At 36.8% G+C, this 12500-nt stretch overlaps 1 protein-coding gene across 1 annotated transcript in view; it reads left to right on the top strand.

Moving 5' to 3' along the window:
- The window catches only part of LOC134184106 (dynein axonemal heavy chain 3-like), a 52729-nt gene that overhangs the window by 14109 nt on the left and 26120 nt on the right, over positions 1-12500 (top strand). Inside the window, exons 21-36 of the mRNA XM_062651722.1 lie at positions 114-228; positions 281-397; positions 468-521; positions 3139-3810; positions 4564-4678; positions 4806-5004; positions 5061-5169; positions 6306-6596; positions 8910-9001; positions 9067-9556; positions 9688-9775; positions 10436-10698; positions 11303-11417; positions 11488-11630; positions 12129-12290; positions 12344-12466. Of these exons, the coding sequence (XP_062507706.1) occupies positions 114-228; positions 281-397; positions 468-521; positions 3139-3810; positions 4564-4678; positions 4806-5004; positions 5061-5169; positions 6306-6596; positions 8910-9001; positions 9067-9556; positions 9688-9775; positions 10436-10698; positions 11303-11417; positions 11488-11630; positions 12129-12290; positions 12344-12466 (3148 nt within the window). The remainder of the gene's footprint in view (positions 1-113; positions 229-280; positions 398-467; positions 522-3138; positions 3811-4563; positions 4679-4805; positions 5005-5060; positions 5170-6305; positions 6597-8909; positions 9002-9066; positions 9557-9687; positions 9776-10435; positions 10699-11302; positions 11418-11487; positions 11631-12128; positions 12291-12343; positions 12467-12500) is intronic.

Below are 12500 nucleotides of genomic sequence, written 5' to 3'. Positions count from 1 at the left end.
ATCCGTGTTCATCTGTGTCTGTCTCTGTCTGTCTGTCTGTCTGTCTGTTCATTTGTTTGTTGTATGTCTGCATTGGTTTTCAACGTTTATGTAAGTTAGTGACATTTCCACAGGTTGGAGGAGATCAGTTCTGCCGCCAGTAAAGAGTATTCTCTAGAAAAGGTTCTGGATAAGATGAAATCTGAGTGGCAAGACCAACAGTTCAGTCTAATTCCATACCGCGAGACTGTAAGTTGGTACATTCATATCATTATTTTCCATGACCAATGATGTCATGTAGGGCACACACGTCACTTCGTCTGTGGATGAAATCCAAACACTTCTAGACGATCACATTGTCAAGACACAAACAATGCGAGGATCTCCATTCATCAAACCATTTGAGAGTGAAATTAAGGTTGGAAAACGGCTAGTTTCGTATTTCTATGTTTCAGTCTAAATAAAGTGTTTGATATTGATATTGACAGACGTGGGAAGAGACTTTGGTTTTGCTGCAGGATATCATAGATGCATTGCTCAAGGTTTGTTTTGTAGTTTAAATGGTTTAATTTAATTATCTGTTTGCTGCCTGTCATACTACAAAGTATTTCCACATTGCTGCTGTCGTTGTATTAGAGTTTGTATAGAAGGATCCGTATGGTAGAAGCTGGTGATAGAGTTTAGACATGTCAAAGGTTGTTGCTTCAAGTGTTTCATGAATACTCTCAATGTACTTCAACAGAATGGAGTGTTTATGAGATGATATTGATTTTTCACAGTTTTCTAATTTTTAATTTTTTGTATTGTAACTTTTTAATTTTAATTTTGTATCTTGTTTTTTTAATTTTAAACATTTATTTTGTTTTAATTTTTAAATTTCTTAAATCTTTTATATTGTTTTTAATTTTTAAAATTTTTTAATACAGTAGAGTCTGCCTAAGTCAAATCTTAAGGGGCCACAAAAATAATTCTACTTATCCGAAATTCTACTTATCCAAAAGCCTTGTTTCAACCTCTTTAAATTATGTATTAATTAAAATATGTAAGACTCTAAAGTCACCTGATACCTATGCTTGACTGCAAAACTATCAATCTTTTTCTCTAATTTACCTATTTGGTCTAGCAAATCTTAATTACCATCTCTCTGTACAACAAAATATCGAAGCTTCTGCAAACAGTTGCTGGCTTCATAATGGCTAACTAGTGGTACTTCATCATCACAGTCATCTTCTGAACCATCTTCTGTGGAAGGGTTGTCTGCTTCTGCTGAACGCTGCAGACTGCTAACTACTTCAGCTACAGTCATTGCAGGAGATACCAACACTTCTGAATCAACATTAAAGAAGTCGTCTGCAGCAAAGAACTGTCTATTAGACCTCTGTCTAGAAGACCCTCAACAAGAGGCATGACACTTGGCTCATCTGTTTCAACATGTGTGGTGGCACTGTCTGTGTGGAATCGTGCTTTTTAAAAGCAGTTCTCAACTGTGGCCATAGGGACTGAGTCACACGCCATTCTTAGCAGTGTCAGTGCGTCAAAAAGATTTATGGAAAATTCAACTGCTTTGAAACCTGAGTCAAATGCTGCTGTAACTTACGAAGCATGAGAGATCTGTAGTGAGTCTTTAAGTTCTTTATTATTCCACGGTCACAAGGTTGAAGCTTGGCAGTAGCGTTAGGAGGAAGAAACAGAAGCTCTGTAGCTTTGAGACCAGCCACATGGCTTTGAGCAGTACAGTTATCAACCACCAGCAACACCTTACGCTTGGCTTTGGCCATTGCTGCATCAAATGACCTCATTCACTTGATAAACAGTTCACCAGTCATCCATGCTCGTTTGTTGGCTTCATATTCAGTAGGGAGTTGCCTAATCCGTTTGAAACACCTTGGGTTTTTTAACTTGCCAATCACCAGTAATGGCCATTTTTCTGACCCATCCATATTGGTGCACACCATTGCTGTTATTCTGTCCTTTGATTTTTTGCCACCATGACATTTCTCATGTTTAAATGCAAGCGTCTTGTCTGGCAAAAGTCTCCAAAACAAACCAGTTTTGTCAGCATTGAAAACGTCTCTAGGATTGTACCGTGCAAGAACTGAATGCAACACGTCCGTCACCCATGAATCAGTAACTTCTTTGTCAACTGCCGCTCTTTCTCTGCACATTGACTTACATGTGATCGAATGATGTTTCTTAAACCTGTCAAGCCATCCTACACTGCAAGACCAATTGCATTTACCGAGTCCCTTCGCCAGGTCTTCGGCTTTGCTCATTAGGATTGGCCCGCTCAGCGGCACGTTCTCTGATCGCGCGCCCATAAACCACCTCAACAGCACTTCTTCGACATCCTCGTGCTTAGCAGGTCTAGCACGTTTCTTAGTCACATCAGTGTGCCCTTGTAGAAAAGTTTTCTGTACCTGTCCTTGTCCCGAACTATTGTTGAAACACTACTTGGTGCGATGCCGAAGTCACTGGCGATGTCCTTCTTCTTTTTCCCGTCCCTTTCAACACAGTCAATCATTTTGATTTTTTGCTTTAGAGATAGCGTAACAAGTTTACGTGAAGAAAAAGAAGCCATGTCCGTGAAAGCACGTGCTTTACCAGTCTTGTGTAGCCAGACCAATTTTCGTGCAAGCTGCGGCTGACATACTAAAGACACGTGATCAATTTCTTTGAGTTAACTGGAGATTCAATGAGTGCGGACCTGGCCTTCGTGTGGAGGTAATCGAAACTTTGACTTAAGCGAATTTGACTTAGCCGATTCCTTTTGTATTGGCTGAATCGGCAACCAGGCAGGGACCAATGGTCTCTTTCGAGGTATCCGGAACTTTGAGATAACCGAGTTTGAGTTAAGTGGACTCTACTGTATTATTTCTATAATTTTTTCTATTGCTATTTTGTGTGATGATGTTGTTATACGCATGAAGTGGTGTGAAGTAGGTTGATGGTAAACATTATACATATGACAGTGGTGCATGTTACGTATGAGGTGTAAATATAAAATATAAAATATGTATATAACATATATATATATATATATATATATATATATATATATATATATATATATATATATTAAATTTTATGCCTCTGTCTTACTGGTTTGTGATGATGTTTTTGTCTCGTGATTGTGTCACTCGATTGTGTTGCATTCTTTAGTGTCAACTAACGTGGCTTTACCTCGAGCCAATCTTCTCTTCAGAAGACATCATGGCGCAGATGCCCGAGGAGGGCCGCAAGTTTGGAATCGTCGATCGTTACTATCGTGACATCATGGATGAGGCAGTGAAGGATAGTCATGCCCTCGTCGTAGCATTGATACCAAATATGCTCGATCGACTCAACGAATCAAACCAACTACTAGAGGAGATTCAGAAAGGACTCAACGATTACCTCGAGAAGAAACGGTTGTACTTCGCTCGCTTCTTTTTCCTCTCAAATGATGAGCTTCTGGAGATCCTGTCTGAGACAAAGGATCCACTCAGAGTACAACAACACCTAAAGAAATGCTTCGAAGGCATTGCAAAGCTCGAGTTTACTGAAACTAAAGAAATCACCGGCATGGTGTCGAGCGAGAACGAGATTGTTCCGTTTGTTAAAAACATTGTTCCGGCGAATGCGAAGGGAATGGTTGAGAAGTGGCTGCTGGAGGTGGAGAACATGATGATCCAGAGCGTTCGTGATGTCGTGGAAAAGGCGATGGTTGCTTATGCTCAAGTTCCTCGTGGCCGTTGGGTATTAGACTGGCCGGGGCAGGTGGTCTTGTGCGTCAGCTCAGCTTACTGGACGACGGACGTTTCAAAGGCAATACAAGAGAAAGGTGGATTAGCGGTAAGATGGACTGGACTGTCTACACGTGGAATTGATGTTGCTGTGAATGCTTCATGTTCTGTTGTGTTGCTTTACTTTGTTTACAACTCAAATTGATGTTAATAATGTGAACAGTCTAAATATAATGGATACCATCTTACCGTGTCTTACGAATGCAACGAACGACCACGATAACAGTCACGATAACTACGAATTAATAAATTAATGTTGAGGTTAATTAATAAATAGTTAATAAATTAATATGTAATTATAAATATGTATTAGTAAATAATTAATAAATAAATTAATGTGTAACAATTTAATTATTAATTAGTTAATTACACACATGTACACACACACACATGTCAATCACGGGCCCTTAAATTATGAAGTCATTGAGTTGGTTAACAGTGAGGCCTGCCTCACTAAGTAGATCTTGACTCTGTGAAATTTTTAATAGATTGTAAGGTCATTTACTGTATTACTACTATATGTATGTGCTGTTGTTGCTGCTATTACTTGCATTGTTTGTTCAGTTGTGTTGCAATGTGAGAATACGGTATTATACACAATGGTGATATGCGCGTGTGTGCGCGCATGTGCACACACACACACACACACACACACACACACACACACACACACACACACACACACTGAGATGTCATTCTTTCGGTTTTATTTGTTTTTGTTTTAATTTATGTTACTGCATTTTCTTAGAATATGTGGAGTGTGTCTTGATTTGATTTTCTGTTTTGTTAATTTGTTTTGTAGGCATATCTTCAGAAGAGTAATGAGCAGATTGATGAAATTGTCAAGTTGGTGAGAGGAAAGCTTTCGAAAGGAAATCGTATAACACTGGGAGCACTTACTGTACTCGACGTTCATGGTTTGTACACACACACACACACACACACACACACACACACACACACACACACACACACACACACACACACACACACACACACAACTCAACGACAACAAACTCTCATTTCTCATTATTTTCTGTTTAGCACGAGATGTGGTTGACAAACTAACAAAAGACAATGTCTCAGTGCCAACTGCATTTGACTGGATCAGCCAGCTTCGTTACTACTGGGAGGATGACAACATGATAGTGCGTATGATCACCACAGACATCAACTATGGCTATGAGTATTTGGGCAACACCGGCCGTCTCGTCATCACACCACTCACTGATCGATGCTACAGGTAGTTTCTCAAATAGTGTGTTGTGGTTGTTTGTTAGTGTTGAAGTCGCTTTGTAGGACGTTGATGGGTGCATTGAAGTTGCATCTTGGTGGAGCTCCGGAAGGTCCTGCTGGTACCGGTAAGACGGAGACAGTGAAAGACTTGGCTAAGGCTGTAGCCAAACAGGTTGCCAGATTGTTGTTGTTGTTGTTGTGTGTGTGTGTGTTTGTTTATGTTATGCATGTGTTTGTTTGTGTTGTGTGTTTGTGTGTGTGTGTGTTGTGTGTGTGTGTGTGTGTGTGTGTGTGTGTGTGTGTGTGTGTGTGTGTGTGTGTGTGTGTGTGTGTGTGTGCATATGTGTGTGTGTGTGTGTGTGTGTGTGTGTTTGTCAAAATTATTTTTACAAAAATTCCAAAAAATTGTCTTTCTTCCACAATTATTGTTGAATTGTTGAATATCTATGCAGCACAACATTTAATTAATTTAATTAATTAAATATATTCATTACTAAAATGTTATTAATTTAATGTTAATCAATTTAATTAATTTATTTATTTATTTATTTGTTTATTTTATTTATTTTATTTATTTTATTTATTTCATTTATTTTGTTTATTTATTTATTTATTATATTTATTTACTTTATTTATTTTATTTATTATATTTGTTTATTTTATTTATTTTATTTATTTATTTTATTTATTTTATTTATTCTATTTATTTTATTTATTTTATTTACTTTATTTATTTTATTTATTTTATTTATTCTATTTATTTTATTTATTCTATTTATTTTATTTATTTTATTATTTTATTATTTTATTTTATTTATTTTATTTATTTGTTTATTTTATTTATTCTATATATTTTATTATTTTATTTTATTTATTATATTTATTTTATTTATTTTGTTTATTTTATTTATTATATTTATTCTATTTATTTTATTTATTTTATTTATTTTGTTTATTTTATTTATTCTATATATTTTATTATTTTATTTTATTTATTATATTTATTTTATTAAATTTAATTAATTTGTTTTATTAAATTTAGTGATTATTAACTTATTGATTGATTTAATTTTAGTTAATTAAATTAATTAAATTTTCAAATTATTGACTAATTTTATTTAATCTATTTTAATAAAATATAAATTAAATTAATACATTTTCTAATTTATTTTAAATTATTTAATTAAACCAATTTATTTTATTTATTATTAGATTAAATTAATAAATTTATCTAATTTATTTTAAATTAATTAATTAAGCTAATTTATTTTATCTTTTTATTGTATTAATATTTTGTATTTGTCGTAGTGTGTTGTTTTCAACTGCTCAGATGGTCTGGACTACAAAGCCATGGGCAAGTTTTTCAAAGGCCTTGCTCAGGCTGGTGCTTGGTCTTGCTTCGATGAGTTCAATCGCATTGAGCTGGAGGTGCTCTCTGTGATAGCACAGCAAATACAGACAATTCAACAGGCTGTCAATATGGGATTAAAGAAATTCTTGTTTGAAGGAACCGAATTGACGCTCGATCCAACGTGTACTGCCTACATTACGATGAATCCGGGTTATGCTGGAAGACAAGAGTTGCCTGACAATTTGAAGGTGATAAACTTGTTTGGTGCTTGTCTGTTTGTTTGCTTGTGTGTTGTTTCATTGTGTTTGTTGTGTGTTTGTTTGTTTTGTGTTTGTTTGTTGTGTGTTTGTTTGTTGTGTGTTTGTTTGTTTGTTGTGTGTCTGTTTGTTGTGTGTCTGTTGTTGTGTTGTGTTTGTTTGTTTGTGTGTTTGTTGTGTTTGTTGTGTGTTTGTTGTTGTGTTTGTTTGTTTGTTTGTTTGTTGTGTGTTTGTTTGTTTGTTTGTCATTGTGTTTGTTTGTTTGTTTGTGTGTTGCATTTGTTTGTTTGTTTGTTGTGTGTTTGTTGTGTTTGTTTGTTTGTTTGTTCTGTTTTTGTTGTTGTGTTTGCTTACTTGTTTTTTGTTTTTTGTTTTTGTTTGTTGTGTGTTTGTGTTTGTTGTGTGTCTGTTGTTGTGTTTGTTTGCTTTGTTTGTTGTGTGTGTTTGTTGTGTGTCTGTTGTAACTTGTTGTGTTTGTTTACTTTGTTTGTTGTGTGTGTGTTTGTTTGCTTTGTTTGTTGTGTGTGTGTTTGTTTGTTGTGTGTCTGTTGTTGTGTTTGTTTGTTTGTTGTGTGTCTGTTGTTGTGCTTGTGTGTTTGTTTGTTGTGTGTCTGTTGTTGTGTTTGTTTGTTTGTGTGTTTGTTGTGTTTGTTTGTTGTTGTGTTTGTTGTTGTGTTTGTTTGTTTGTTTGTTGTGTGTTTGTTGTGTTTGTTTGTTTGTTTGTTGTGTTTTTGTTGTTGTGTTTGCTTACTTGTTTTTTGTTTTTTGTTTTTTGTTTTTTGTTTGTTGTGTGTTTGTGTTTGTTGTGTGTCTGTTGTTGTGTTTGTTTGCTTTGTTTGTTGTGTGTGTTTGTTGTGTGTCTGTTGTTGTGTTTGTTTGGTTGTTGTGTGTCTGTTGTTGTGCTTGTTTGTTTGTTTGTTGTGTGTGTGTTTGTTTGTTGTGTGTCTGTTGTTGTGTTTGTTTGTTTGTGTGTTTGTTGTGTTTGTTTGTTGTGTGTTTGTTGTTGTGTTTGTTGTTGTGTTTGTTTGTTTGTTTGTTGTGTGTTTGTTGTGTTTGTTTGTTTGTTTGTTGTGTGTCTGTTGTTGTGTTTGTTTGTTTGTGTGTTTGTTGTGTTTGTTTGTTGTGTGTTTGTTGTTGTGTTTGTTTGTTTGTTTGTTGTGTGTTTGTTGTGTTTGTTTGTTTGTTTGTTGTGTTTTTGTTGTTGTGTTTGCTTACTTGTTTTTTGTTTTGTTTTGTTTGTTGTGTGTTTGTGTTTGTTGTGTGTCTGTTGTTGTGTTTGTTTGCTTTGTTTGTTTGCTTTGTTTGTTGTGTGTGTTTGTTGTGTGTCTGTTATAACTTGTTGTGTTTGTTTACTTTGTTTGTTGTGTGTGTGTTTGTTTGCTTTGTTTGTTGTGTGTGTTTGTTTGTTGTGTGTGTTTGTTTGTTGTGTGTTTGTGTTTGTTGTGTGTCTGTTGTTGTGTTTGTTTGTTTGTTGTGTGTCTGTTGTTATGTGTTTGTTTGTTGTGTGTTTGTTTGTTTGTTGTGTGTGTTTGTTTGTTGTGCATGTTTGTTTGTCGTGTGTCTGTTGTTGTGTTTGTTTGTTGTGTGTCTGTTGTTGTGCTTGTGTGTTTGTTTGTTGTGTGTCTGTTGGTGTGTTTGTTTGTTTGTTTGTTGTGTGTTTGTTTGTTGCATGTCTGTTGTTGTGTTTGTGTTTGTTGTGTGTTTGTTGTTGTGTTTGTTGTTTGTTGTGTGGTTGTGTGTTTGTTGTTGTGTTTGTGTTTGTCTACGTGTCAGAATGTTTGTGCATTTGTTTATCTGTGTTTGCCTGTTTTTCTATTTGTTTTTCTTTGTCTGATTGCTTGTTTGTCTATTTAATTGTTTGTCTCCATTTTATCAGTTTGTTGTTTTCGGTTTTTATTGTTTGGTCTGTATTTGTTTGCCTGTCTTTATGTCTGTCTACCTGCCTGCTTGCTTGCCTGTGTGTCTGTCAGTTTGTTTGTTTGTCTCTGTTTGTTTGTTTGTCTCTGTTTGTTTGTTTGTCTCTGTTTGTTTGTTTATCTGTCTGTTTGTCATTTTGTTTGTTTGTTTGTTGTCTGTTTGTCTGTCTTTTGTCTGTCTGTCTGTTTGTGTGTCTGCCATTTTGTTTGTTTGTTTGTTTGTTTGTCTGTCTTTTTGTCTGTCTTTGTTTGTCTCTGTCTGTCTGTTTGTCTGTATGTTTGTTGGTCTGTTTGTCTGCTGTTTGTTTGTTAATGTGTCTATTTGTTTGTTCATCTCTTTATTGTATCGTCTACTTGTTGTTTGTCTAACCACACGTCTCTATCCCAGGTACTGTTCCGCACTGTTGCCATGATGGTTCCAGACTACGGTATGATCGGTGAGATCATGCTCTATTCAATGGGCTTCGTAGACGCTAGAAGGTCACTCCCATTAACACAACCATTTTCCAACCATTTATATCAATATCTTTTTTTTTTATTCTCAGTTTATCGAACAAGATTGTCGCCACGTATCGTCTTTGTTCAGAGCAGCTCTCATCACAGCATCACTACGACTACGGCATGCGTGCAGTCAAGTCAGTCCTAACAGCAGCCGGCAATCTCAAACTGAAATACCCCGAACAAGACGAGAGTATCTTGCTATTGAGGGCCATAATGGACGTCAATCTGGCAAAATTTCTTGCACAAGACGTTCCTCTATTTGAAGGAATCATATCAGACTTGTTTCCTGGAATCGTTCTGCCAAAGCCGGACTATGAAGTCATTACCGACGCAATATTTTCTCGTATATCACGTATGGAGTTGCAGCCTGTTCCGTGGTTTATCCAGAAGATTCTCCAGATTTATGAGATGATGTTGGTGCGTCATGGGTTTATGGTTGTTGGCGATCCGCTGGCGGGAAAGACGTGCGCGTGGAAGGTGCTGGCAGCTGTTCTGTCTGATTTGGAGTTGACGAAGCAGATGGAGGAGTTTAAGGTGTGTGTGTGTGTGTGTGTGTGTGTGTGTGTGTGTGTGTGTGTGTGTGTGTGTGTGTGTGTGTGTGTGTGTGTGTGTGTGTGTGTGTGTGTGTGTGTCAGTCATGTGAGGGTAATGTTGTGTGTGAGTAGGTTGTGTATACTGTGATTAATCCGAAGTCTATCACTATGGGCCAGTTGTATGGATCATTTGATGCTGTGTCTCACGAGTGGTCTGATGGTACGGTGTTTTTGTAACATTTTGTTGGTTGCACAACCTGCTTGTCTGTTTGTCACAGACGGACAGACAGATTAATGTTAGTAGGAAATATTCTTTTAGTTTAGACAGGGACGGTTGTTTTGGGTGTAAGTAGATTTTACTTTCAATGAGAAGACAGACAGACAGACAGACAGACATGTTGACAGTCTGATTGACAGACAGACAGACAGACAGACACACAGACAGACAGACACACGCTTAGTAGTTATGGCCAGAAAAGGCTTTAAAGCAGTAGCACAGCTTGTTAGCCATGAACATAGTTTGTAATAGTAGTCATGTATGAAAATATATTATATGACACACAGACAGACAGACATGTTGACAGACTGACAGACAGACAGACAGACAGACAGACAGACAGACAGACAGACAGACAAGTAGACTCTTCACATCTAATATTGTTGCTCTTACGCACTAATGGCAACAATCCAAGCTCTTTCTAATATAATTTTTCTCTTTTCGATTGTTCAAATTGATCTTTGCAAGAGAAACTGCAACATCCAAACATGAACTCAAGCAACATACACGTGCCTCTTTAATTAGTACACAACATGCTTCTAACTTTATCTCTACACTCTTCATGCAGTTCAATTTCCTTTACATGTGATGTTCGTGTACTAGGAGTCTTGGCTGTTACGTTTCGTGATTACGCAAAAGACGAGAAGACAGACAGAAAATGGATTCTGTTTGATGGTCCTGTGGACGCTGTTTGGATTGAGAACATGAACACAGTCCTTGATGATAACAAGAAGCTTTGTTTGATGAGTGGTGAGATTATCCAGATGAGCAACAAGATGAATCTTATGTTTGAGCCGGCTGATCTTGAGCAAGCCTCACCAGCAACTGTTAGTCGTTGTGGAATGATTTATATGGAGCCACATCAGGTGAGATGGTTGCTACTAAAGAGTGTTTACTGAATGGGGTTTGGTGTACGTGTGTGTGTGTGTGTGTGTGTGTGTGTGTGTGTGTGTGTGTGTGTGTGTGTGTGTGTGTGTGTGTGTGTGTGTGTGTTTGCCTGTCTGTTTGTCTGTCTATCTGTCTTTTGTCCGTCTGTCTGTCTGTCTGTCTGTCTGTCTGTCTGTCTGTTTGTCCATCTATCTGTCCATCTGTCTGTCTGTTTATCTGTCTTTTTGCTTGTTTGTCTAACTGTCTCTCGGTTTGTCTGTCTGTCTGTCTGTCTGTCTGTCTGTCAGTCTGTCAATGGTAGTATATTTTCAAACATGAACTATGGTACAATAGCAAATAAAGGCTGATTACGAGTCCATACAGATTTCAAGTTCTATAAGATTATAAGGACATAAAGTCCTTGTTTATGTCTGTTTGTCTGTTTGTCTGTCTGTCCGTCTGTCTGTCTGTCTCTCTGTATGTTGTTTTATTGCCTGTTTATATATCCTATTTGCCTGCTTGTTTGTATATTTCTGCGTTGCTTTTCCATCATTGCTACCCTTTTAAGAATTAGAGTGTCATCTAAACATTTACTCGATGTAGCTCGGCTGGAAGCCCCTCATGGAATCATGGCTGCAAACGTTGCCAACACAACTTAATGAAGAACACCACACAATGATCAAAGATCTCTTTGACTGGCTCATTCAACCGTGTCTTGGTATTAACACTCAGTCATACATGAAGATATACAGAGAGATGAGGGACATAATCGTTTTTGGTTTGCACAGATTTTATTAGGCATCAATGCAAACTGTTTGTGGAGACGTCACCTCTTCATCTTGTCAACCAGATGATGAATCTGTACTCGAGTTTGATGGGTGAGATAAGGACTTCTGGAAATGAAGGTTATGACCAAGTTTCTCTTGGCCAGGTAGGCAATCTGCTTGCACACACACAAACAAACAAACAAACGAGCAAACATCACACACAACAAACAAAACTACACACACAAACAAACAAATATAAACAAACAAACAAGCACACCTCACACAAACAGGCAAACAAATAAACAAACACCATACAAAAACAAACAAACACATTACACAAACAAACACATACAAACAACAAACAACAAACAAACAGCATACAAAACAAACAAAGACATTAAACAAACAAACACACACACCACAAACAAACACACCACACACAAACAAAGAAACAGACACCACACACAAACAAACACATTAGACAAACAAACACATTACACAAACAAACAAATGCACACCACAAACAAACAAACACATCAACAAACAAATAAACAAACACACCACAAACAAACAAAGAAACAAACACTACACACACAAACAAACAAACAAACACACACAATGTGTTCACGTGGTTGCAGACTTGTCAAATGATTTATGTCTAGATAAACACCTGGTTACAATCTCTATTTCTCTTTTCAATCATTTGGTCACTCGGATCAATGATAACCGGCGACGGCCGCCAAAAATTTGACTCATTCTTTCGAACTCTCATCAGCGGAACAGACAAAGTTCACCCAAAACCCAAACCAGTCAAACTAAACAAGGTATGATGAGTGACACAGTGTATGTGCCATAAGATTAGATACGATGTGTGTAGAGTCATGTGTTTCCGGAGAAAGGCTCCGTGTATGACTTTTATTACCAGAAAACAAGCAGTACGTGGATGGAATGGATGAACCTGATTGAAAAGGCTAATTTGACGATACCACCTACTGCAAAGGTTATATTCTATATGGGACGTTGATGTTGTTTGT

The sequence above is a fragment of the Corticium candelabrum genome, chromosome 9, assembly GCF_963422355.1.
Source record: "Corticium candelabrum chromosome 9, ooCorCand1.1, whole genome shotgun sequence".
In the NCBI taxonomy this organism is placed as follows: Eukaryota; Metazoa; Porifera; class Homoscleromorpha; order Homosclerophorida; family Plakinidae; genus Corticium; species Corticium candelabrum.
Note: the sequence above shows the minus strand (reverse complement) of the source record. Positions and strands in the feature narration are given on the sequence as shown.